This window comes from Zychaea mexicana (assembly GCF_025766255.1).
Source record: "Zychaea mexicana strain RSA 1403 chromosome Unknown BDB00scaffold_45, whole genome shotgun sequence".
NCBI lineage: Eukaryota > Fungi > Mucoromycota > Mucoromycetes > Mucorales > Lichtheimiaceae > Zychaea > Zychaea mexicana.
The window spans coordinates 64,660-85,556 of record NW_026516708.1 but is presented as its reverse complement, the minus strand read 5'-3'; the positions used below and the strand labels follow the sequence as shown (position 1 = coordinate 85,556).

The window sequence follows — 20,897 nt, the reverse complement described above, 5'->3', positions numbered from 1 at the left end:
TCAGTCTAAAATTATATAAATACTGGTGTTGATTCTATGTTTCTTTCTTTCTTTTTTTTTGGTTTGTTTTAATTGTGTAATGGGCCTAAGAGAAAAGAAACTAGGGTGGTTTATGCAAATAGAGTGTTATTTAATTCATCAATTTCCAGGGTGGTATTAACAGTTAATATGTATGGGCGAAAATCTGCACCAGCCAGCAGTAGTCGACATAGTTGTGGCGAGATTCCCGTGTTGTTTACGCCGGTGAGTACTTGGCCAAATATATTATATACAAATTTGTGATATTTACATAATAAACAATGTAATTGTAAATGTTCCAATAGACAAGCACATATCTATCACCAATGTTCTTCTGTTGGATATGGTACAAGTTTGGTCCCTTTCTTCTTTTTCTCATTTTGCCATCGGTCTAAAATTGTGTTCATTTTTCGTCGACTATCCTCGCTTCCCACATTTACCGTCGGTATGATACGTCGTATTTCAAGGCTACCAACAAAGGACGCAAGTTCACGAAAGCTAGAGTGTTCAGAGTACGGAATGCCATATATTTGAATGGTATCGATAGTGGTTTTCATTGGCTTCAATACGACGCTTCGATCTGCAGGTGGGGCTGTCACTTGTGCCAATGGTGCGTCTGATAATGCTGCTATAGCAGGTGAGCTTTTCTTAAATGTCCAACCAGTCGGGCGGAAAGCGACTGCCGATGTAAAATGCGGATGGTAGGTTTTTAAGTACAGTGACAAGCGCTAAATGATTGGCATGAGATTTCAGCAAGCCCGACAAGAACAAATTAAATCTGGTCTATGTACCTCTTCTTGGATTTGCCCCATCGGGAACAAGTGAACTTGTGCTTTCAGTGGATCGTCGGTCAACAACGAGTCCAGCTCTTTGTTCTCTTGAGAGGTGATAAATCTTAGTTTGCGAGGCGATGCATATACTTTGCTGTTCAATCTTTTCGCCAAATCTACAGCATTCATCCGTTATATAAAATACCGTGCTTTACCATAATCAAACGTCGACAATATCCATACTTACTGTAAAACATCCTTTCCTTTCCAATCGAGTAGGTCCCCACAATGAAAAGCACTTTAGAAGCTGGCCCGGTCCCCGGAAAACCCATAGAGCTTCCAACCGTATCACTTGGCATCGACGCATCTGCACCTAACTTGCTCAGCCATCCTTGCAACAATCCACGTTTACTCTCCTTTTGCTCGCCAGACGCGCATCTTTCGGCCAAATCACATGCAGCATTTATGGCTTCTTCCTGAGCCGGGAAAGAATACTGTCCATTCAAATAGGTTGTGTCCAGATAGAGTGTGTCGAGCACACCGTTCTCAGGCTGTCGTAAAAGCGGATGCAGGCACATGCGCGGATTCGCACGAAAGTCGCCAGTGTGAAGATGACGAGCAACGGTTCCGTCAGCCCGATACACCTTAAATAGGAACAGCACAGAGCCAGGGCAATGGTTGGCATCAATAAGACTCACATTGACCGTGCTGCTTAAAGCATACTCTTGATCCATCGGTAAAGTGACGACGTAATTGCTGTCAACGTTGAGTTCCTGTCGTACAAAGTTTGCGGTGATTTTAGAGCAATAAATAGGGCCATGCGACCATGACGGTGACAATCCATAGTAGTGGTCGCTGTGGTAGTGGGATAAAAAGTATCCCTGACAGTTTTCGATCTTCCCGAAGGAGAATGCGTCAACAACAAAAGGGATCCCTGCAACACACTTTGCGTTAGTTACCCTTTCCAGATGCAGAAAAACACCATGGCAAGCAAAGACATCCACCTTGTATCCATTTATAAAAGGGGCATTTCCTTTTCGGTCTCATGCTCGGCGATGAATCCGGCTTTTGATCGCTGTCAATGTCTTTTCCTTTGCCTGTATCCCTTTGCAGCAAATCTAGAGCTGGCGCACGCTTTGGCTCATGTAAAGCCTCGAGTTTGGGCACAGAATTCGTCGTGCTGGATGATGAGGAAAATGATGGCTCGCTTTCATTTTCTGCTTGTGTCGTTTTCGTTGTTGCCTTTATTGCTCCTGCTTCAATACTGGCGTTTTCTTTGTTGGGACACCCTGTACGTTCGAAACTGTCAAGACAGCTATTGATGTGGCTGTTAGCGTCAGCGGTTTGATCGAGCAATACATCGCAAATTGGACACTGCTTTAAAGAATTCGAAAGTGGTTCTTGACGATCCAGGCGTTCTACTGCTTCTGACGTTGTTTCCGCAGTTTCGATATGTGTGGTGTTAATTTCCTGAAGCGACTGTTGAATCGCTCGCTCGAGATCATTGTCAAATGAATCGGTAGCAGTGGTGGCAGTATCAGAAACCTTGACCGTGCTTGGGGCAGAATTTGCAAAATAGTGATCGAGGCTCCTTGTGTTCGATTCAGTTGGCCGATCGTCATTGCCTGGACGTTTCCGTTTCATTGTTGCCCCGTGAATTAGTTGCTAAAGCAACAGAACTGCGCCTTTTCCTTTACTTGCTGTACTTCAAGCATTGTGACTGATAGAAGCGACCTGACCCGTATTGCTAGGTTTCAGGTGACAGATTGCCAATCAAACGTCTATATGTTGGTTGTGAAGGCAGATATAAAGATCATATCGACCAACTCGTTACATATATTTTATCAAGCTTCTTTTTCCTTTTCAATGATAAGTATGTTACAGCGTAAACTCTCCAACGAGACATACATACATAATTCTCAGCAGCAGCAAGTCAACCTACATCCAAAAGGATAATCTAACATTATTGCTTAGTAGAGAGTGAGAAAGCCAGTGCTGAAATAACTGAAAATATTGCTTCTTTTCATTATACCATTGGATTCTCATGTAGCAAGGTAATGTTATCAGTGAAATGTGAAGGAAGAAATGAATATGATTATTTATTAGTATATATGTATGATCAGGGATGTAGTAGCACTTCAGAGAAAAAATATTCAACATTCTCTATCATGCATGTACTTATGGCCCTATAACGACAGTGTTCTCTCTCAACAACCGGAAAATAGTCTACTGTGTCACGTAAATAAACGCTTCTGATACATCGGTTTCCGATAAGTATCGCGTATTCTCTGTCGATATAGCGTTGCTTCGCCGTTGAGTTAAATAGGAAGATGCATAATCCTTTCGATACCCGTCGTTCGGGCAGTAGCGTTGTAACAGTTTCTCTTCTATTGGTAGAAAGAGAACCCTAACCCCCAGAATTTAGCACCGTCGTCGTCGTCGTCGTCAAAGTCTTCCATCAGCCTAAGGCTCACATCTTAGCAAGAGATACGGTTTTTCTTACACGGTCTCCGGGCAATTGTACGGAAATCCCAAGTTTCCATTCAAAATCCCTCGACGTAGGGTCTTCTGGTATAGGTGGCAAGTTTTCAAGCGTCCACTTGTCTATTTCATTCTTTGGATCTGGCGTTCTATACTGGTGCAAGTCACATGTTGTAGTGATATTTTGTTGACATTGACGTTTGAGGTTTCTAGAGCATCGAGATGAGATTCAGCGTATACCCACTGATATGGGCCTCATCAACGCTAGTCAATATGGGAAATTATACATATTATTCGTATCTCTGCGTTCTCTTCGCCAAAAACACAGGATGGAGGGGACTTAATCCGCCAGTTGACCGTAAGAATCGACCATCAAGCCTTGTATTGGCTGTTCGTAATTGATAATAGTGTCGTCGATGATATCGGGGAAAAGATTCGCAAACGCAAATATTCCGTCGTGCTCCTCACTGCTTGTGTTGCCTGAGAATGTGATGAGCATTCCACCCTGTTGCTGGTAGTGGGAACCAAAAATCACTGATAAAGTAATGGCGACGTTATTAAGCTCACTCAGTATGTGGGTCGCGAACGACAAATATCCATCTTTGAGACAGGAATACCTCTTCTATAGTCCTTAGGCGTTTTAATTTGGAGATCAGACGACGATGTCCATCTGGTTAGCCAAAAACTGGAAATATTTGTCGACATAAGAAGAATGATACATTCTACAATTCACACCATGGTACAGTAGGCGCTCTTATAACCTTATGCATATGGCGAATTTCGCGATGTTGCCCCTTGAGTTGGTCTTGAATCATGCATTTTTGGTTATACCAGATATTTTTGATGTTGGGATCCTTGCACAGTTACTAAATGAAATTTTTAAAAATCGACTTATTTAATTTTGAGGCGAATGCGCTTTCGTCCTTGAGTCTTTTGCCGATTTTCTTGGCTTGAAAGATAACCCTGTGCTTGTCTTGGTCGACAAGGTTTGTCTTGCCTGTTTTTTTGTCAATGATCATGCTCGCGGATCGACTCCAAGTATAGGACAGCGCGCGGTATCCTCAATTGACGGAGGAGCACCGAACTACCTTATATCTGATGTACGAGCGAGCCAAGTGGGAGTAAATGCTGGTTTAGGTAGCCGTCGGGAGAATCTCCACTGTGGAAAAGCATGTCTACTACATAAAACTTTAACGGTGTGTGTCTCCTACTTGTTGTATCTTACTTATCAGCTGTTCTAGCTTTTAATTTCTAGCTACCTTGCAAAGCTTTCTCTTTAAAATGTTTGTTTATCTTTACGATTGCTGTGACAGTAGTGTGACTTTGTATCACAGATAATTTCAAAGCAGAAAGTACGTGACAAAAATGAAAGAATAGGTTTGATGAAAAGGAAACAGATGGGTGTATGTAATAAAAAATAGTGCTAAAAACAAAGAGAGAAAAATCAGAAATGAAGTTGAAGTTTGAAAGAAAAATCCGCGCTATTTATACGTATCGACCATATCCGACGCTGGTAGTAACGTACGAGCTCTTCTAAAAGTACTTGGCTAAGCTGAAAGCTTACAACGTTCCACAAGAAGCAGCAATGGTGACTGAGCCATGAGCAGTATGACGATGAGACACTATAAAGAAGTTTTTCCGTTGTATATCGCATAGAAAGTATGACTAAGTCCACATGTAAGTTTTTATAAACTTATATCCTTTCTTCAAATGCTTCGGTGACCAAGCCCTGTACCGTCTATTTATAAGAGGTTACCTAGAAGGTAATAATGCAAGAAACAAAATCAGCGTCAAGGTATACAATTACGAATTTACCAATCTTGCTTTGTGAGCAGGTAAAAGAGGTTCTCTCAACCGAAAAGAGCCCACTTATAGCCGTCGTTGCTTTGCTTTGGGTATGTGCAGGATGAACATATACTAAATCAACCGCAACATAACTACAACGTAGTTTGTAATTATTTTTTTTGAGTGTATGGTCCCTTCATGAGGGCTCAAATGATCGATGGTTACACTAGTGTATGTGATTTGGCAATTCGTAACCATATTTTGCTTTCTCTTCTTGTCACAGATGGTGAAGAACCTTTTTGTGAGCAATTCTACGCTCGCCGCGTCCTTCTGTTCAGGATATATTAATCAAGTCAAGACCTAAATAGCGCTACTTGTATAGACCTTGCCTTATAGTTGAAATGGCTATTATCTTACATGTTGCTCTATAAATACGTATGGTTTGATAAAAGATCAGAGAAAATGTGGGTTAAAGCTCGTGATATGTGTGGATGGAAGCGCTACTAGGTATTAACAGAAGAAAGCTTTAGTACTGTATAGGAGGTCGCAATGTTGGTAGCAACATGAGCAGCGATTACTGTTCACCGTGAGTACTAGTGGCTGTGTACTATAACGTCTGTCAAACCAGAAAAGTCATGCTACCGAATACTAACGTTGCCTACCGGTTGTTGTCCATGTGTTGCATGAATCAATCTTACCTTTCATTTTCCGAATCGTTTTATGTGATTATTTTCACGTGCAGTGCGACGTCATCAAGCAATTTCACATCGCGGGGCCTTCCGATACGCAACAGTGGCGGGCAGCAATAACAACACAAATGGCAAGGCCTAACCTGGGGTAAATAATAAGCCAGCCAGCAAAGTACGCCCAGCCCGCTTGTGTTTATTACCATAGTGCCCAACCCTTTCTATCTCCTTTTTTTTTGTCTTTACAACTCCCCACTCTACCGTTTCCCCATTTAAACTAAAAATCATGTCTTTGCGTCTCGCCACCCCCACTCTTCGCTCGACCGCTCGTCTTGTTGCTCGTCAGCAGCCCATGGGTCTTGTCAAGATCCACTCGTGTGAGTAACTAATTCTCTTTCAAAACAGTTACCTGCATTCTAGCATATACAAACGGAATCGAACGAGAGAATTAATACTGAATGCATCAATATGATACGTATAAACGCGACATTCCATATAACGAACAACAACGTAATTATTGAAATGAATTTAGCTGTTGTTAACAAGAGCAGCAACGCCGCTACCACCACCCACACGCCCGATCGTATGCACGGTTCGTACCACTGGGATACCGAACGCGCTTTCTCGATTGCTTTGGTCCCCCTGTTCGCCGGTCAACTCGCCTATGGCGCTTCGCCCGTCCTTGATACGCTCTTCGGAATTGTCCTTCCTGTCCATCTTCACATCGGTAAGATAACTGTCCCTCGCTATAAGCGATAACTACACAACCAATGAAGGGTGATGCCGGTGAACAACGGATCGACTTTTTTTTACTAACATCTTTAAATATATGATGATGCTGTTTGTTTATTATCTAGGTTTCGGTGCTTGCATTACCGGTACGTTCTATCATTTTCTTGATTAGCGATGAATAATGAAAGCTACCCGTGAGACCTTTGAGAAAAACTAAATCAACCTCACACACACTGATTAAAATCAACCGTCGTTATCTTGTTTAGATTACTTGAACCCCCGCAAGGCACCTGTTGTCGGCAAGATCGCCACTGCTGTCCTCTACGCTGCCACTGCTGGCACTTTGGTCGGTTGCTACCAGTTCAACACCAACGATATTGGTCTTACTGAATTGCTTGCTCGCGCTTGGACCGCTTAAAAAAAGCCTAGCGTGTAAATCCGACGCTAATTTGGTTTTCGCAAAGACACCATATTATATATGCATATATTTTATTTACACCTACCAGAAAAAAGCAAGAGTGTGCAAAACAAACAATAAATGGGAAAAACTAACTTTTGTTGTCGCAATTTCTGTTTCTTTTATGAATATAATATCTACTCTATATATATATTATCGCAATACAACTTTCTTTTGTAGATATGAGCAAATAGGCCGAGAGGGTTGTTGTAGGATGGTTTACAGAAAGGAAAACAAAAGATACTGCAGGGTGGTTGAGAGAAAAATGTAAGTCGGTGGATGGGTTAATGTTGTAACATATGTCATGGAAGAAGGAAAAACGCGTGATAATAGGTATCTAGTGGATAACAAAGGGAGAGATAGAGATGATAGATGGGGACAGAGAAGGGTAGAAGGGGATAGTACAACATGGGGTTTTTTTGAGAAAGGTTCTTTCTTAAGGTTTGGGTGTTTCCTCTTCAGGAGCACTTTTGATGCTTCTGACGCTCTTGTTGCTATCAGCGTCATTGCTGCTGGCGCTCAATACGGGCGAGCCAGGCTGACTCCTGGAAGCGACGAGCTTACGCTTTTGCAGGAATCGTTCCTAATTATTACATAATATCTCCATGGTGAATATCTTTTCCTAAACGCTTGTATAGCTGAAGAGATGAGAAACCTTACCACCACAGTCTCGGCACCAAACATGCCGGCAAATCCTCTTATAAAATCATGGCTCTGGCCCTCCCAAGTCTCTAGTTGATCAAGCACAGCCGTCTTGATATGCTTCCGTATATCCTCGATTGACTTTTTCGTTTTGATTTCTCGTTCCTACACATCACCATCAGTAACATGTCAGGATAATATCGTCCTAAACGTTTAGCCATTCTGATTTATCATTTTACCTTCAAGAAGGAAATATTGAGATCCTTTGCACTGACGCCACGTTCCAAATTACGTCGAAGATATTGGTCATAATCACGCACGATACGGGTGATCAAATCGGATGTGGAGATGCCATCGGTTCTCTGGGTAGGCAAGAACTTGCCCTGATCTTTGACAAATGCATAGACATCACCCGACTCGGTGGACTGGTAAGGCTCTGCATCATGGGCGACATAGTCGATCTGGTGGGTATCAATGAATTCCTGGGTCACGAACCAGGGCGCATCTTCAATCACTTGATCCACCCAGCGACAATGTCGTACAGCTTCATACCGCTCGGTATCGTTCATTACCGTTTTGCCCTTACGCATATGCGTTTCGACATCGTTACACACTATTACATATATTTCAAATATACATCTCAGTATGATGTATATATGACAATATAGCTATTTCTAGGTGTGCGCCAAGCCAGAAAAACAGAATACGTGAAAAAGGATCCCTTACCACCCACCATCAGATACACGTCTGGGAACGCTTTTTTCGCTTGCTCAAGCGCTTTGGCGTGTCCGAAATGAAACATGTCATATATGCCTATATATGAGAAAGGGTTTGGGAATAAATAAGTAAATAAACAAATTATTTATGTAACGTTATGTACTATGCATACATACCATCGCAGTATACACGAACAGGTCGTCCGACGGGTGGCTAAAATATAAGTCTTAGCTAAAAGTCATTCTTTAAGAGAATATGGGACCTCATTTGACTCGTCTAATCACCTCGTTCACTTTGAATTCGTATTCATCAAACATGGATGATGAGGACATTGGCGTATCGTCGTGTTGCTGTTGTTGCTGTCCATTATCCAATGCTGTACCATTGTTGAGTTTTGTTCGCTTGACTGCTGGTGAAGGCGACGATGACGGCGACGTGTTGTTGCTATTGTCAGCGAGTGGCAGTTGTGTCGACTGTTCTGTTATTTTTTCTTCTTATTATTATTATTATTGTTTTTTTTTTTAACTCGTGTTTTTTTTATATAAGCACAAGAAAAGAAAAGCCTCACCCATAGTTATTGTGTGGAAGTGTGGTGGAAGAAGAAGAAGAAGAGAGACAGAAAAGCAGTATGCAGCTCGGAAAAGATACAGACAGAGTTATTTGAACTGCCAAAGAGACAACGTGCAATAAACGAAGCAAAAGCAGAGGCCGAGAAGGACTTTAATCACAATCACGCACCAACCCACACCTACACAACCCCAAAAGTAGTGGACCCTGCCTGCTTGGCCGATGGATTACAATCTCAGCGATAAACCCGAAGAACTTTTTTTTTCTCCATTTTACAACATTTGGCGGATCCTATTCAATTGTAAAATAGGTGGTGGCATACGTTCATTACCTTCTCTCTTTCTCTCCTTCTACCGAGCTCCTAGAATTGGTTGGGACTTATCTAGCAGAGTTATAAATGGGGCTATTGCTGTTTTGTTCTTGACTCTTCCCCCTGCTGCACATCTAGAGCACTAGAGTGAGAGTGAGAGAGAGGAAGAAGCAATGAAACATTAAAACATGCATCAAACAACATTTACAGCTTTGTTGTGATAGAATAAACAAACAACAAACGGTAACATGAACAGCATCAACGACTTGTTCCCAGCATAGCCCTCCAACGATAAGGGCGTGATAGACTAGATGATATAGTGTGCTGTAGTCCTTATCGAAAATGCAAAGGAGGTCACTACTGTCAACATGAGCATTATATCACTTTCACATGCAAGCACATTGTAGTCATTGACGTTTGTAAATATGTAGGCCGACGGGGGTGGTGTGTCACCTGTCACAATACATACACAGCTATAAATTATCCAAAGGTACATAAAGCTTTTCTGTTGAAGACTCTTTTGCAAATGTCGCTTCCTATCGAAGCGACTTGTGAACAAATTCGGTACGTACAGTACTGGTGGATAGCTTCGAAACCGGGACCTATTTTCCCTTCAACCATCCACTTTTTCAAACCGTTCATTCGATTATGTGCTTCGATCATTTTACTGTCGTCTGCATGAATTTTATAATTACATAGCTGCTTTTGCTCCTTTTGGCTATGATATCATTCGTGGATGCCGTCAAAACCGTAATGTTTTTCAGTTTTAAGGTTCGTCTCTTCTTCCAGAACCTCTTGACATGCACCATACACACTCTTTGAGCGCTTTCAGTGAGCTCCAACTGTTGTCTGCAAACCAGTTGCCCATTTTCCCGCATCCCGCACTAGTTAATTTGCGGTTTTACAAACCATCCAAGACCCACGCGAAGGACGAAGTTTATATGGAAATTACGCTAATCTTTACTTAGCACCAGACATGGAGCAGTTAACGCCTTACGAAGTGCAAGGAAACCAGGATTGACAAAAGGGTGAGGAAGATAAATATCAATATGAGAAGCGTTTACGCGCTCGTGTATTCTTCAGGATATGGTTCAAAGGATGCAACAACTCCGTTTCGTTTCTTCTCTTCCGCCATACGCAATATCCTCCCCTCTCAGCTTGCATGAGCAGCCTTGATGAGTTTGCTTCTGATGTCGATTCCTACTTGCAAGCGCAGAGACAAATAGTAGAAACACAAGAAGAGGATCAGCAACCACAGCATTATTATAATGACGAACGCTACTTGTACAATCAAGACACTGATCAGTGGTACGACACTCTCATGGGCGAATACTTACGTTACGACGTAACATCACAAACTTACATGTCTATAACCCCACTACCCGCAACATCACCAACAGCAACAAACAATGAGCAAAGGCAATATCAAGAAAAGCAAGAAGAAGAAAAAGAAGAAGATCGGCAGCAAGATCAACAAACAACAACACTATTGATCGATACAGTGTACTTGGTTGTGCTGGAATCGAATCGCTTGTCAACTGGGCAAGTCGTCATTGTCGATACCCAAGGACTGACAGTCGGACGAGATCGATCGTGGGAAGAACGGCATCTCCGGCTTGCCGAACTGCCTGTCAGCAAATACCACTGTCAAATCTATTACAACGAGGACACGAAACAATTTCAAGTGATCGACTTTGGATCAAGGAACGGCACGTTTCTTAACCAACAGCGCTTGTCAGGCACCAAATCCAGCAGTGTCCCGGCTTCATTGAGTGATTTGGATCATTTACAGATTGGTTCGACCTTGTTTCAAGTGCATAAGCATAAACAGCCGTGCCATCAATGTGTATCACGGGATCAAAATACGGTAGATCTTAGTGATGGAACTCGCAAGGATGGTATCGCTAATAACAAGGAGCAACAGCCCGTGATGTTTTCTACACATTCGGATCTCGGGTCGACAGACATGAAGGAACGGGAATGGATGCAGGAATTACGTCGATTGAAACGATCATATGCGCCGGTTGCTAAGGAGAAAAATACAAAGAGTGATTATGTCGATGCAGCAGAACGACGACGACAATTGTATGCTTCGACTACAATATCCAGTCATCTAAAAAGACCTCATGCCGATGGTGACGTTGACGAAGGAAAACAAGAACGAGTTGAGAAAACAGAACGAGCCACAATGCAAACACAGGTTCAAGGCATTGGAAATACAATGCTACGAAAAATGGGATGGCAGGAAGGTCAGAGTCTTGGTAGAACAGGCGCGGATGGTATAGTGGCACCAATTTCACCATCAACGCAAACCCATCGTCGTGGTTTAGGCTCGTCATCATCCGTCGTCTCCACCCAAGATACCACAGCAACTGCATCAAAACAGCTCAAATACTCGAAATTACCAAGCAACGGTATAACAAGACAGGATAAACAGCATCAACAACAACATTAGCATGTATTAGTGAAAAGCATTGTAAATCAACAACTACCATCATCATCATCATTACCAAGAAATCAAAAAGTACTTCTTTGCACTAATGATTAATAAATAATGTATATAAGTACATAACAGCAATAACGTAACTGATGAGGTAGGATGGGAGGGAAAGGTATATATAAATTAGTCAACTGTATCTGGTTTTATTTCCTTTTGATAAAGAAGATCTTTTGGAGAAGGTTCGTCTGGTTTTTGGAATAGTCGGTTAAGGACACCATGTTTGGGTGGTACGGGTGGGGGTACTGCAGCCGGGGCAATGTTGCTTTCAGTGGTAGTGCTGCCACCTGCAAGTATCATTTCATCCTTATTGTCTGGTGGATTGTTTCCATATTGTGCATAGAGTTCTTGTTGTCGTTTTCGTCGACGATATAATGCAAAGACCACAAAAGCAGTAAGGGCCTATAAAAACAGTAGGTAAACAAAACGAAGCAGGTAGCCAGTAGTATATTAGAAATAAGGCCTGATTCTTTGACATGTAAAAAACTTACTGCAGCCGCCAACACGCCGATAACAATTCCAGCGATTGCTCCGCCATCAAGTCCTGAAGAAGAGGATCCACCAGAACCACCATTGGTACCAGCATCTGTTCCACTACCATCATCGCCAGAAGATCGGCCTCTCCATTCTAAATCATTGACATCGAGCATATAAAAATCGTTCGTGGATGCGCCTTGTGCATTGGCGCCAAACAAGATAAATAGTGATCGATCCTGATGTAGTACAGCTATTATACCATTTTTGGGCGTTAATGAAGATATAAGCTACTCCCCGGGTTTCGGACACTCTATTTTCACTTTTGTACCAGAGTGACCCCAGCGTGGACCTGCGCCATTTTGTGGCAAATTGATTTGAGTCCACTGATTGTTTTCGGTGTTGTATTTATAGATAAAGTCATCGACCGGAAGATCAGTTCCCATCCTTCGACCGCCATAAAGTAAGATATCGTCCGAGTTGGGAACTTTGCGTACCAAAAGAAAGAAAAGAAAGAATGATGTCAGTTAATTTATTTTTATTAACACAGAGAAAGCGGAAATTATTTTTAGAACCTGCAGGTGCTACTTTGTGACAGCAACAACAACAAAAAAAAGAGGTTCTTACTGAGCGTCGTGGTATGAAAAGATCTTGGCGTAGGAACAACATCACCTGTGCTCGTGCGTCTACTCCAGCTCTGATTGGCTGTATCAAACACAAGGATATCACTCATGGTTGCGTTGGAGTAACCATCCTCATCATAATCCATTTCTCGTTCTTCGCTTTCTGCATTCATGCCGCCAAAATAGAACACGGTTCGGCCGTCGCGTGCCAGTACTGCTGAGTGGCCCACGCGTGTGAATGCGCCTTGCGGAAACGTTGGAATGCGTGTCTGTGTCAATTGTTGCGTCTGGATTATAATAACATAAAGTCAGCGCTCGTTATTGTTGTCGTTCTGATAATCATTAGCTTAGTCTTTCTTTTTGTTCTTTTGTGGAAGGACGTTTCGTTCTTTGTGATTAGAAGGACGGAGCGGTAATACGAACCTGGCTGTGGAACGACCGTATACTTTCGGGTTCCGGGATATCTTCGCTGTCGGCCAGATCATCTCTGAAAAAGAAGAGCTGATTATATTAGAGAGATTATGGCTATTCTTCGTAGGACGGTGGCCTTGTCAATACATACACTTCACCACCCCAGATCCATATCGTATCATTAGCACCTAGAACACCTGGCATCCTGGCACTATAGTATACAGAAAATTTGATTAGCAACTTTTTTACTCTTTCTTGTTGCCAACAAGAATACAGTGGCGAACTTTACGTGAGATCCACTCGTGCGTTATTAGCTGCTGGAATGTTTTCCCAGGTTTCCGAATCTCCATGGAATAGCATGGTCTGGTTTCGTAAATAGGTCCGCCTATCATGACGGCCCCAGCCGCCATGCATCAAATATCCAGATTGATCCGGTAACGGCGCAATAGCAAAATGTGCGTTTGGTCCGCCGTCGCCATCATTCAACTGGCGCCAACCATCAAGCGAGCTGTCATCGACTTGAGTCATGGATCCGATATCGAGAGCATAGTGGTCAGCATATGTCGTGGCGACATGGTCGTCGTCGTCATCGGCGTTGGGACTATAAGTGGCCCCGCCGTAACAATAGATTGTTGTGTCTCGTAATAATGCACATCCTAGTATTAGTTCGTTATTTGGTTAGCATTATACCTATCGCACAGAAGAAGGAATTGAAAGAGGTGCGCCCAATTATATATAATCCCGTAGAAATGGATAAGTATACCCTGCCCAACCCGGGATGTAGATGGCCGGACGGCTTCCGTGAATAAGGAGATGTAGCTTGGTAGTAGTAATACGGCGAGAAAAACAGTCTTTTCCATTCACCACTAGATTATTATTGTTACTATATAAATATATGGATATATACAACTGTCAGGGAAAAACAAAGGAGGAAAGAAAGAGAGCAAAAAAAAAGAGAAACGACGCTTATGTAGAATGAAGTTTTCTCCTGAATTCTTGCCGTTCTAAAGGCGCACAAGAGGTTAGGGAACCGTTCTTCAAACTCCAGAAATGGCATAGTCTCTCTTTCACGTATATGCTCGGATAAACTATACCGACCGATACCTCCCTTGACGACGGGTATTTTTTGGCATTATGCACAAGATACGCGACATGGTTTTTTTTTTATTTGAAACGGCTGATATCACTACGCCCAGCGTAGCTCATTTTTACAACATGGGTCACTATGGGATAAAAAGTTCATCTGTGTAGTGGTGGTAGTAGTAAAAGTAGTAGTATGACAGTTGCTATAGTATCAAATCAAACCTTTTGGGTCTCTTGACATAAATGATGTGCGTGCGTGTGTTGTGTGTGTTGTGTGTACAATAAGGAAATATTTGTCAAACAATCTTCGGTTTTTTTTGGAGCTTTTGGTCTTTATATATGTATATGGTGGAGCGGGGGATTATATAAATCAACATATCCGGTTCTCTCTCTCTCTTTTTGATTCTCTCTTTCTCTCATATCATCATTTCTTTCTGGAAATTGGCGGGGAACTTTGGATGCTGCGGTGTCTTTTTAATGATTGCACTCTCATGCTTGCTGACCCTCCTTCTCCTTTACAATATCTATTTGATCGCCATATCGGGAGGCAAAGTACTTAGCAATACATATCGAAAAGTCTAAATCCAGCCTGCATGGGAGGTGGTTGCCAACTTACCAAAGTATGGGTGAGCCATAGCTTCTTGTGCAGTCAGTCGTTCTTGATGATCATAACGGAGCAAATGGTCCAAGAAGTCAATGGCTTCGTCAGACACGAAACGATGGTTGTCGCTAGTGATGAACTTCGACCATTGTTTGCGTGGATATCTACAAACACACGGGCCATAGCTGCTTTAATTATCTGTTCATAGTTTATACCTCGCGAGAAATCTCTTTCACTGTTTCTCTTTTCTATTGAAGTATTCTTACCTTCCGAGGATATCGTGATATTGCTGGTCCAACTCAATATCATATTTGTCTAAGTAGGAAAACAGTTCATCTGTACCAAGCACTCGAGCAATCTTGACGAGCTGATCATAGTTGTCGTGTCCATGGAAGAATGGTTCCTTACGGAAGATCTATGTATTATCCACAAACGCACATGGTGCCCATTGCATTAGTCAACTACTCATCCAGACTCTTTTCACTTGCTTGTAAGTGCTTCTCTCTTCCCATCCCATCAAAATATGCCTCCTTTTTTCGTACCATGCTAGCAAACATGCAGCCGTAACTCCACATATCCAAGCTATAGTCATAATCCTGGAAATCCACCAGTAATTCCGGACCCTTGAAATAACGTGATGCGACCCGAACGTTGTATTCTGTGCCAGGATGATAGAACTCTGCTAGACCCCAGTCGATCAGGCGCAGCTATGTTGTATTAAAATATATGTCTCCAAAGGTTAATATACTTGCTCCCCTTCCTTTTTCTCCCTTCACTTATTTCATCTGTTGAACATCATCATCTCTATATAATAAATAGTATTACCTCGCGCTTTTGATGGTCAATCATGACATTATGCGGCTTCACGTCACGATGCATAATTCCTCGTGAATGACAAAAGTCCAGAGCCTATTTTAGAATTAATGAAATGTAATGTCAGTGATACTACAATGCTATGGTCTCTCCTTGATTTTATTGCCCGTGCGCAGCCGCTTGCTGTCAACGTGAGCTCGCCACCACCCACATATCCTCCCGCCCCCAACCCCTCATTGTACTACCCCATCAAGAGGAAATTTGGTATGTAGTCAACAGCAGCGATAGTGGCAAGAAAATATGCTCTCCATCTACTTACCTTTAACAGCTCGAGCATATAGAATCGAATATCATAATCGGTGAATGTTGGATAAAGCACCTTGAAATCGATGTTGTTGACATACTCTGAAATCAACGCTGGCGTCTTTGACTATAGGATGTGTATAGGAAACAATTAATATCCTCTAAAAATGTGCGAAATTACATATGTACGTACGGGCGCGTAAACCCGGGCTTGTAACTAACCAGGGCCCATAAGCATATACAGCATACCCTTCCCCTTCTTCCTCTGTAAAAAAGAGCATACCTGTGGATCTCTAACAACATCGAGCAAACCAACCACATTAGGACCACCAGCCAAGTTTTGCAGAATCTTAATTTCACGCTTGATTTTCTTCTTCTTGACTGGCTTCAAAACCTTGATGACGACCTTTTCACCGTTGGTAATGTTGACGCCTTCAAATACTTCAGAGTATTTGCCGCGTCCGACCTTGCGAATGATTTCATAGTTATCTTGTAACCTTTATGTTGTTGTTCGTAGCAAGATTAATTATAAATTCTGAATGATTCGGCGTTAAACAACGTAAACCTACCCCCACTGGACTTGTAAATTGTCATAATCCCAATAAGTTTTGGGCATCTTATTGTTTGCATCGGCATAGCATCTTGCTATGCTTGGATAGCGTATACCACTGGACGCCATGACAAACTATTTCTGTGCTGCAACCGCTTCGCGCTCTCGACTATTTGTGTTGGTCGAATGTATGTATAAGAAAAATAAAAGATGACAACCCGATCCTTTTTTTTCTTGTATATGGTTAGGGTGGTAACGCCTATATAATTTTGCAAGAAGTGTCGAGTACAGTTGTTCAAGTCACAGGCCTTCAAATTCGCCGCTGTACTTGAAAAATTACTCAACCACTTTTGGGTCTACCAAGTCAATGAGTCTATGGGGAGAGTGGAGAAATATGAAAAGATATCTGATTGTTTCCACCACCTGAATTGGTGATGATTATATCAGTGATATCTCCGGTCATTTACTAAACTTTTCTGGCAATACATGGAGGGTTTCTTAGGATTATTTTTGTCGTTGTCTTGTCTACATTATTTCAATATTATATCATGTAGAGTCAGGCTATTGACCCCAACAACAACAAGATGTTTTGAAGGAATGAGAATGCTTGTCAGCTCCTTACTATATCCGTAAGCATTTTATCGTACTGACACAGCTATTTTGGGTGAGACGCAAAAAAGTAAATATATTTCATATATGTACATGCAGTAAAGAAGAAGATATAGCAGAAAAGTTAGAATGATGATGATCGATGATGATGGCGGAGAAAGGTGTTTGATAAGGTAATATAAATAAGCATTGTCATCAAGTACTAGCTTGATGACAACTATATGGCAAAAAGAGTGAGAGAGGTTGAGATATAAAATAAGAGGAAAGGCGGGAAGAAAGAACGTGTAATATGTGCAAAGGATTGGCCTTTGTTTTTTTTTCTACTGGACGTAATTTGCTGGAAAGACTCCAGAACGTCCATTGACAGTTCCTAATTATGGGAAAATGATTAGAAAATTTGCTCCCAAAAATATAAACGCATCCAGAACAGAAAACTAATGAATCGTATCCCTTACCTTCCCACCAGCCGCTATCATCCTTTTTGATGACCATGATTTTGTCACCCTCATGAAGGTTCAGCTCATCGTTATTGACGGCCTCGAAATCATACAGCGCCGTTACATAATCACAGGTCGGTGGTGATGGTGGTGGACTTTGTGTATCTAATGGAGGGCTAACAGGCGCTGCTTGTATTGGTACTGGCTGCTGTTGTTGTTGTACAGGTGGCGATGGTGTTTTTGCATTAGACATGACCTCGTCCTCGTCGCTGATATTACTCTTGTCGTTGTTGCTCTTGTGTGATAGTGGTGGTGATGATGATTGATCGAATGTGATGTAGTTTGCAGGGACAAAGCCTACATGACTACCTCTTGATACCTAAGAAATAGATAAATCAACAGTAGTTCTTCATATCTCATTGATCTTATTTTCTTTACCTTTAACCATCCGTTCTCGCCATCATCTATTGTAGTATAATTACAGAGCAAGTTCACCTATCAGCATGATTCTCTTTTATAATAAAAGACATCTAGAACAAATATGTACATACCTTCTGATCCAATTATCTTCAGCTCCTCACCCTCAGTAATTGACAACTCATCTGACGATTGTGCATTATAGTCATAGAGAGCACAGACTTTGAGTGCCGACTCAACGGCAATCGTCGCTGCTCCTCGTGGCGTGTTGGGCGATGTAGGTACGCTGGTGGTGTTGTTTGTAGTCATGGAAGATCTTGGTGTTGCAGACGGACTAGGTTGTGGCGCGGGAGATGGATGATAACGATCGATTTTGCCCTTGACTCGAGAACAGTTTGGTGCAACTTTCATTTCACACTTGGCATGACAATTCAAACCACATGCTGTATATCATATTTATCATATTACTTAACATTAGCATGCCACTTACTAGATTTTATAGCAATGGAGTTGACTTCATTACCTTTGCATGTCATGCCCTGCTTTGACAGACCCCAGATAGTGTTATTACAGTAATCACACGTGGTTGGAATAGTAAAAGAAGAAGCCTTAAAATTGTGCGTTTGAGCACTTAGACCGCTATCTAAACAGACAGATATTTAACATTTCTAATATTCGATGTAAAAGCTAAGTATATGGTTTTGCTTACCTCCAATGTTATGGATGATCAGATCCACTTCGCTCTTGACTCGTGCTTTCTGAGTGGATAGCATTGCGATGTTTCGAGTCACTTCTGCGAGTCGCTTTAAATAAAGAATATAACGTTGACGAGTTAGTGATAAAAAGATATTATGCATCGACAACAGAATCGTCATACCTCTCTCGCATGATCATATTCAGCCGATGTACGATCGGATATACCATTCACCACTGTCTCCAACTCATTCATCCTGGCCGAATTCTGAGATAGCTCATCGCCCAATATATCTAACTGTCGTCGATCCTTAATCAACTTGTTATTCAAAAAGATCACCGAAGGCTCATCGATCATTAGACTATCTACAGTATCCACAGCTGTCTCTGCCGCATTGGCACCACCGTTCCAGGGCATAAACGCAAATGTTGCGTGTTCGCCTAGTTCTCGTTGCTCGTTTGGATCCAATGATCCTTGAAACATGCTCTCATCTGCTCTAGGATCTATTTGATCGACCGACGCCAATGCATCCGTATAGTGGCTCTGCACCTGTGCAATTGTGGCGCTCATTTTTGCAATGTATTCTCTGTACATTTTCTGTTGTGCAAGCACGCGTGTGCTATCTAGATCTTGTAGTTGCTATAGTTAAAAGTCAAAAGTAAATAAAATTTTCTCCGTTTTACTTCAACGTTCCTATGTAGATTTTTCTCTATCAATTTTCTCTAGTCACCTTGTATGTACACTTACATCGGCAAGAATGGGTAAATCTTCTTCAAAGTATTTCTCCTTTTCGGCAGTAGCAGTACTTAGCGACAACAAGTAGGTGTTCTATAAGAACCATTTAGTTAACATTGTGGTCCGCACATACTATGTGCATAAATGGTCATTTCCAGTATTACCTTTTTGTTATTGCATTCAAGTACTACGTTTTCTAATTGCCTTCGATACTAAAGAGATATACAGTAATAATAGGTTATATTTTCTTGAAAATTAAATATAGTTTGTCCTACCTTCCTTATATCTCTTTCGTTACCTTGTCTTGATCTCCTCCAGCATTTTTAGCCATCTTGTTCCGTACATTTTGAATTTCCATACAAGCGTCATGGTATGTTGACTTTGCTTTATCTTTCTCGGCATATGTCTTATCCCGTTCGGCTTTTAGTTTTTGATAGAAAGCTACATGCTATACATATGAAAAGAAAACCCCCAAAAAAGCATTTCGTGCGATAGGTAAGCTACTCTTCTCTTCCTCCAGTTTGCATCTTGGAAATCCATATTTGTTATACCTTTTTTCGCGCATCTTCCTTTCTTGCCCCTGTTGCCTTTAACACTTCAATGATACCACTGTTCAATTCATCCACTAGCTGATAATGACACTTTGCGATCCGGGTTGTTTGGTCCACAATACTAAACCATGCTGCGTTGGCCGTACTATATAGTTGTTATTATTTTTTCCTTTGAGTCAGTCTTGAACTATTTAATTCATGTTGGGCTCCTATTACTGCGCTACTGCTGCTGTGGTCACTGTTGACATAATAGCAGCAAAAAAAGATGAAACTTTGTTTTTGCCTAGAACAGCAACCCATTTATACATATATGTAAAAGGGAGATAAAGTTTCGGCAGAAATTGATGTACATACCTCGAATCTGCACCTGCCCACTCAGCGTCTTCACCCATAGTTGCTTGCTCGGCGTTATTATTTTTTACACTTGGCGCGTATTTTCTGGCGAGATTGTCGAGCTTTTGTGCATAGTCCTTTTCAATTTGTGATCGATCCCTCACAAAGTTTCGGAACTGGTTGAGTTGTTGTATGCCATCAGAAATATAATCAACAATCGCGGGTACTTGGCACTAAATACACAGAGAGAATAGCAGAGGGGAGACACGCCGAAGGAGAGACAAAGAGAAACTTGGTTTGTTATTCTGTTATTTGAATGTATACTCCGTGATCGTTTCTCAACGATTTACCTTTAAATCGGTACCAAACGACATTGTGCAGAGTTTAAAGAGAAAGAGAGAAAGAAAAGGGTTCAGGGCTCGGCAATAATAACATTGGCATGACAATAAGGAATTTGAATACCGACTTGGGAAAGCTGTAAGAGTTTCGTGAAACCATCGTTATCCACCCATTGAAGAATTAGGTGTGTATATTATGCTGAGCAATTCTAGCACTTGACAGAAGCGGCCATACACATGCTGGCGCTGAGTATGCCACATAG

The 20,897-nt window shown here is 41.8% G+C and overlaps 8 protein-coding genes across 8 annotated transcripts; 2 read left to right on the top strand and 6 right to left on the bottom strand.

Moving 5' to 3' along the window:
- Nucleotides 1-61: 61 nt before the first annotated feature.
- On the bottom strand, nt 62-2,515 carry BDB00DRAFT_827341 (DNA repair metallo-beta-lactamase-domain-containing protein). The gene is made up of 4 exons (XM_053123792.1): nt 1,793-2,515; nt 1,036-1,722; nt 810-964; nt 62-746 (listed from the first exon to the last, which is right to left on the bottom strand). Exons 1-4 carry the CDS (start codon nt 2,430-2,432, stop codon nt 339-341), a joined length of 1,890 nt encoding a protein of 629 aa, XP_052978870.1. The 5' UTR covers nt 2,433-2,515; the 3' UTR covers nt 62-338.
- Nucleotides 2,516-3,609: 1,094 nt separating this feature from the next.
- On the bottom strand, nt 3,610-3,974 carry BDB00DRAFT_873182 (uncharacterized protein; the record flags this gene model as incomplete). The annotated part of the gene is made up of 2 exons (XM_053127060.1): nt 3,610-3,803; nt 3,887-3,974. 2 exons carry the CDS (start codon nt 3,972-3,974, stop codon nt 3,610-3,612), a joined length of 282 nt encoding a protein of 93 aa, XP_052978869.1.
- Nucleotides 3,975-5,910: 1,936 nt separating this feature from the next.
- BDB00DRAFT_827338 (CybS-domain-containing protein) lies at nt 5,911-7,016 on the top strand. The gene is made up of 4 exons (XM_053123791.1): nt 5,911-6,117; nt 6,273-6,467; nt 6,598-6,618; nt 6,739-7,016. Exons 1-4 carry the CDS (start codon nt 6,027-6,029, stop codon nt 6,888-6,890), a joined length of 459 nt encoding a protein of 152 aa, XP_052978868.1. The 5' UTR covers nt 5,911-6,026; the 3' UTR covers nt 6,891-7,016.
- BDB00DRAFT_827337 (uncharacterized protein) lies at nt 7,017-8,996 on the bottom strand. Its single transcript, XM_053123790.1, has 7 exons — nt 8,857-8,996; nt 8,573-8,766; nt 8,465-8,501; nt 8,298-8,384; nt 7,811-8,184; nt 7,590-7,736; nt 7,017-7,512 (listed from the first exon to the last, which is right to left on the bottom strand). Exons 1-7 carry the CDS (start codon nt 8,858-8,860, stop codon nt 7,366-7,368), a joined length of 990 nt encoding a protein of 329 aa, XP_052978867.1. The 5' UTR covers nt 8,861-8,996; the 3' UTR covers nt 7,017-7,365.
- Nucleotides 8,997-10,144: 1,148 nt separating this feature from the next.
- Nucleotides 10,145-11,789, top strand: BDB00DRAFT_424540 (SMAD/FHA domain-containing protein). The gene is made up of 3 exons (XM_053117336.1): nt 10,145-10,193; nt 10,382-10,473; nt 10,566-11,789. Exons 2-3 carry the CDS (start codon nt 10,434-10,436, stop codon nt 11,618-11,620), a joined length of 1,095 nt encoding a protein of 364 aa, XP_052978866.1. The 5' UTR covers nt 10,145-10,193; nt 10,382-10,433; the 3' UTR covers nt 11,621-11,789.
- Nucleotides 11,790-12,194: 405 nt separating this feature from the next.
- On the bottom strand, nt 12,195-14,194 carry BDB00DRAFT_424375 (uncharacterized protein). Its single transcript, XM_053117335.1, has 6 exons — nt 13,934-14,194; nt 13,460-13,826; nt 13,322-13,381; nt 13,183-13,246; nt 12,764-13,046; nt 12,195-12,623 (listed from the first exon to the last, which is right to left on the bottom strand). The coding sequence occupies exons 1-6, from the start codon at nt 14,028-14,030 to the stop codon at nt 12,427-12,429; spliced, it is 1,068 nt and encodes a 355-aa protein (XP_052978865.1). The 5' UTR covers nt 14,031-14,194; the 3' UTR covers nt 12,195-12,426.
- A 637-nt stretch (nt 14,195-14,831) lies between these two features.
- BDB00DRAFT_765099 (kinase-like domain-containing protein) lies at nt 14,832-16,649 on the bottom strand (the record flags this gene model as incomplete). Its single annotated transcript, XM_053119494.1, has 7 exons — nt 14,832-15,018; nt 15,121-15,269; nt 15,397-15,561; nt 15,680-15,763; nt 15,987-16,097; nt 16,254-16,467; nt 16,540-16,649. 7 exons carry the CDS (start codon nt 16,647-16,649, stop codon nt 14,832-14,834), a joined length of 1,020 nt encoding a protein of 339 aa, XP_052978864.1.
- A 529-nt stretch (nt 16,650-17,178) lies between these two features.
- BDB00DRAFT_827311 (uncharacterized protein) lies at nt 17,179-20,803 on the bottom strand. The gene is made up of 13 exons (XM_053123789.1): nt 20,647-20,803; nt 20,318-20,529; nt 19,964-20,108; nt 19,711-19,860; nt 19,577-19,624; nt 19,425-19,505; nt 18,861-19,316; nt 18,693-18,786; nt 18,507-18,626; nt 18,118-18,426; nt 18,005-18,030; nt 17,585-17,945; nt 17,179-17,499 (listed from the first exon to the last, which is right to left on the bottom strand). Exons 1-13 carry the CDS (start codon nt 20,668-20,670, stop codon nt 17,450-17,452), a joined length of 2,076 nt encoding a protein of 691 aa, XP_052978863.1. The 5' UTR covers nt 20,671-20,803; the 3' UTR covers nt 17,179-17,449.
- Nucleotides 20,804-20,897: the final 94 nt, after the last annotated feature.

Bases quoted from the DNA above. Each gene is read 5' to 3' on its own strand.
- BDB00DRAFT_827341 (XM_053123792.1), bottom strand. From the start codon at position 2,432: ATGAAACGGAAACGTCCAGGCAATGACGATCGGCCAACTGAATCGAAC. The intron at 1,723-1,792 runs GTGGATGTCTTT...AGTGTGTTGCAG, and splicing joins CTTTTATAAATGGATACAAG to GGATCCCTTTTGTTGTTGAC. The intron at 965-1,035 runs GTAAGTATGGAT...TGAATGCTGTAG, and splicing joins AAAGGAAAGGATGTTTTACA to ATTTGGCGAAAAGATTGAAC.
- BDB00DRAFT_827338 (XM_053123791.1), top strand. From the start codon at position 6,027: ATGTCTTTGCGTCTCGCCACCCCCACTCTTCGCTCGACCGCTCGTCTT. The intron at 6,118-6,272 runs GTGAGTAACTAA...AAATGAATTTAG, and splicing joins TCTTGTCAAGATCCACTCGT to CTGTTGTTAACAAGAGCAGC. The intron at 6,468-6,597 runs GTAAGATAACTG...TTTATTATCTAG, and splicing joins TCCTGTCCATCTTCACATCG to GTTTCGGTGCTTGCATTACC.
- BDB00DRAFT_827337 (XM_053123790.1), bottom strand. The intron at 8,185-8,297 runs GTAAGGGATCCT...TATATGTAATAG, and splicing joins CGTGTATCTGATGGTGGGTG to TGTGTAACGATGTCGAAACG. The intron at 7,737-7,810 runs GTAAAATGATAA...GGTGATGTGTAG, and splicing joins TCAATATTTCCTTCTTGAAG to GAACGAGAAATCAAAACGAA.
- BDB00DRAFT_424540 (XM_053117336.1), top strand. From the start codon at position 10,434: ATGACGAACGCTACTTGTACAATCAAGACACTGATCAGTG. The intron at 10,474-10,565 runs GTACGACACTCT...CATCACCAACAG, and splicing joins AATCAAGACACTGATCAGTG to CAACAAACAATGAGCAAAGG.
- BDB00DRAFT_424375 (XM_053117335.1), bottom strand. From the start codon at position 14,030: ATGGAAAAGACTGTTTTTCTCGCCGTATTACTACTACCAAGCTACATC. The intron at 13,382-13,459 runs GTAAAGTTCGCC...TGTATACTATAG, and splicing joins AACGCACGAGTGGATCTCAC to TGCCAGGATGCCAGGTGTTC. The intron at 12,624-12,763 runs GTAAGAACCTCT...TGGTACGCAAAG, and splicing joins TTTTCATACCACGACGCTCA to TTCCCAACTCGGACGATATC.
- BDB00DRAFT_827311 (XM_053123789.1), bottom strand. From the start codon at position 20,670: ATGTCGTTTGGTACCGATTTAAAG. The intron at 20,109-20,317 runs GTATGTACATCA...ACAACTATATAG, and splicing joins TGGGCAGGTGCAGATTCGAG to TACGGCCAACGCAGCATGGT. The intron at 18,031-18,117 runs GTATGTACATAT...ATACTACAATAG, and splicing joins GAAGATAATTGGATCAGAAG to ATGATGGCGAGAACGGATGG.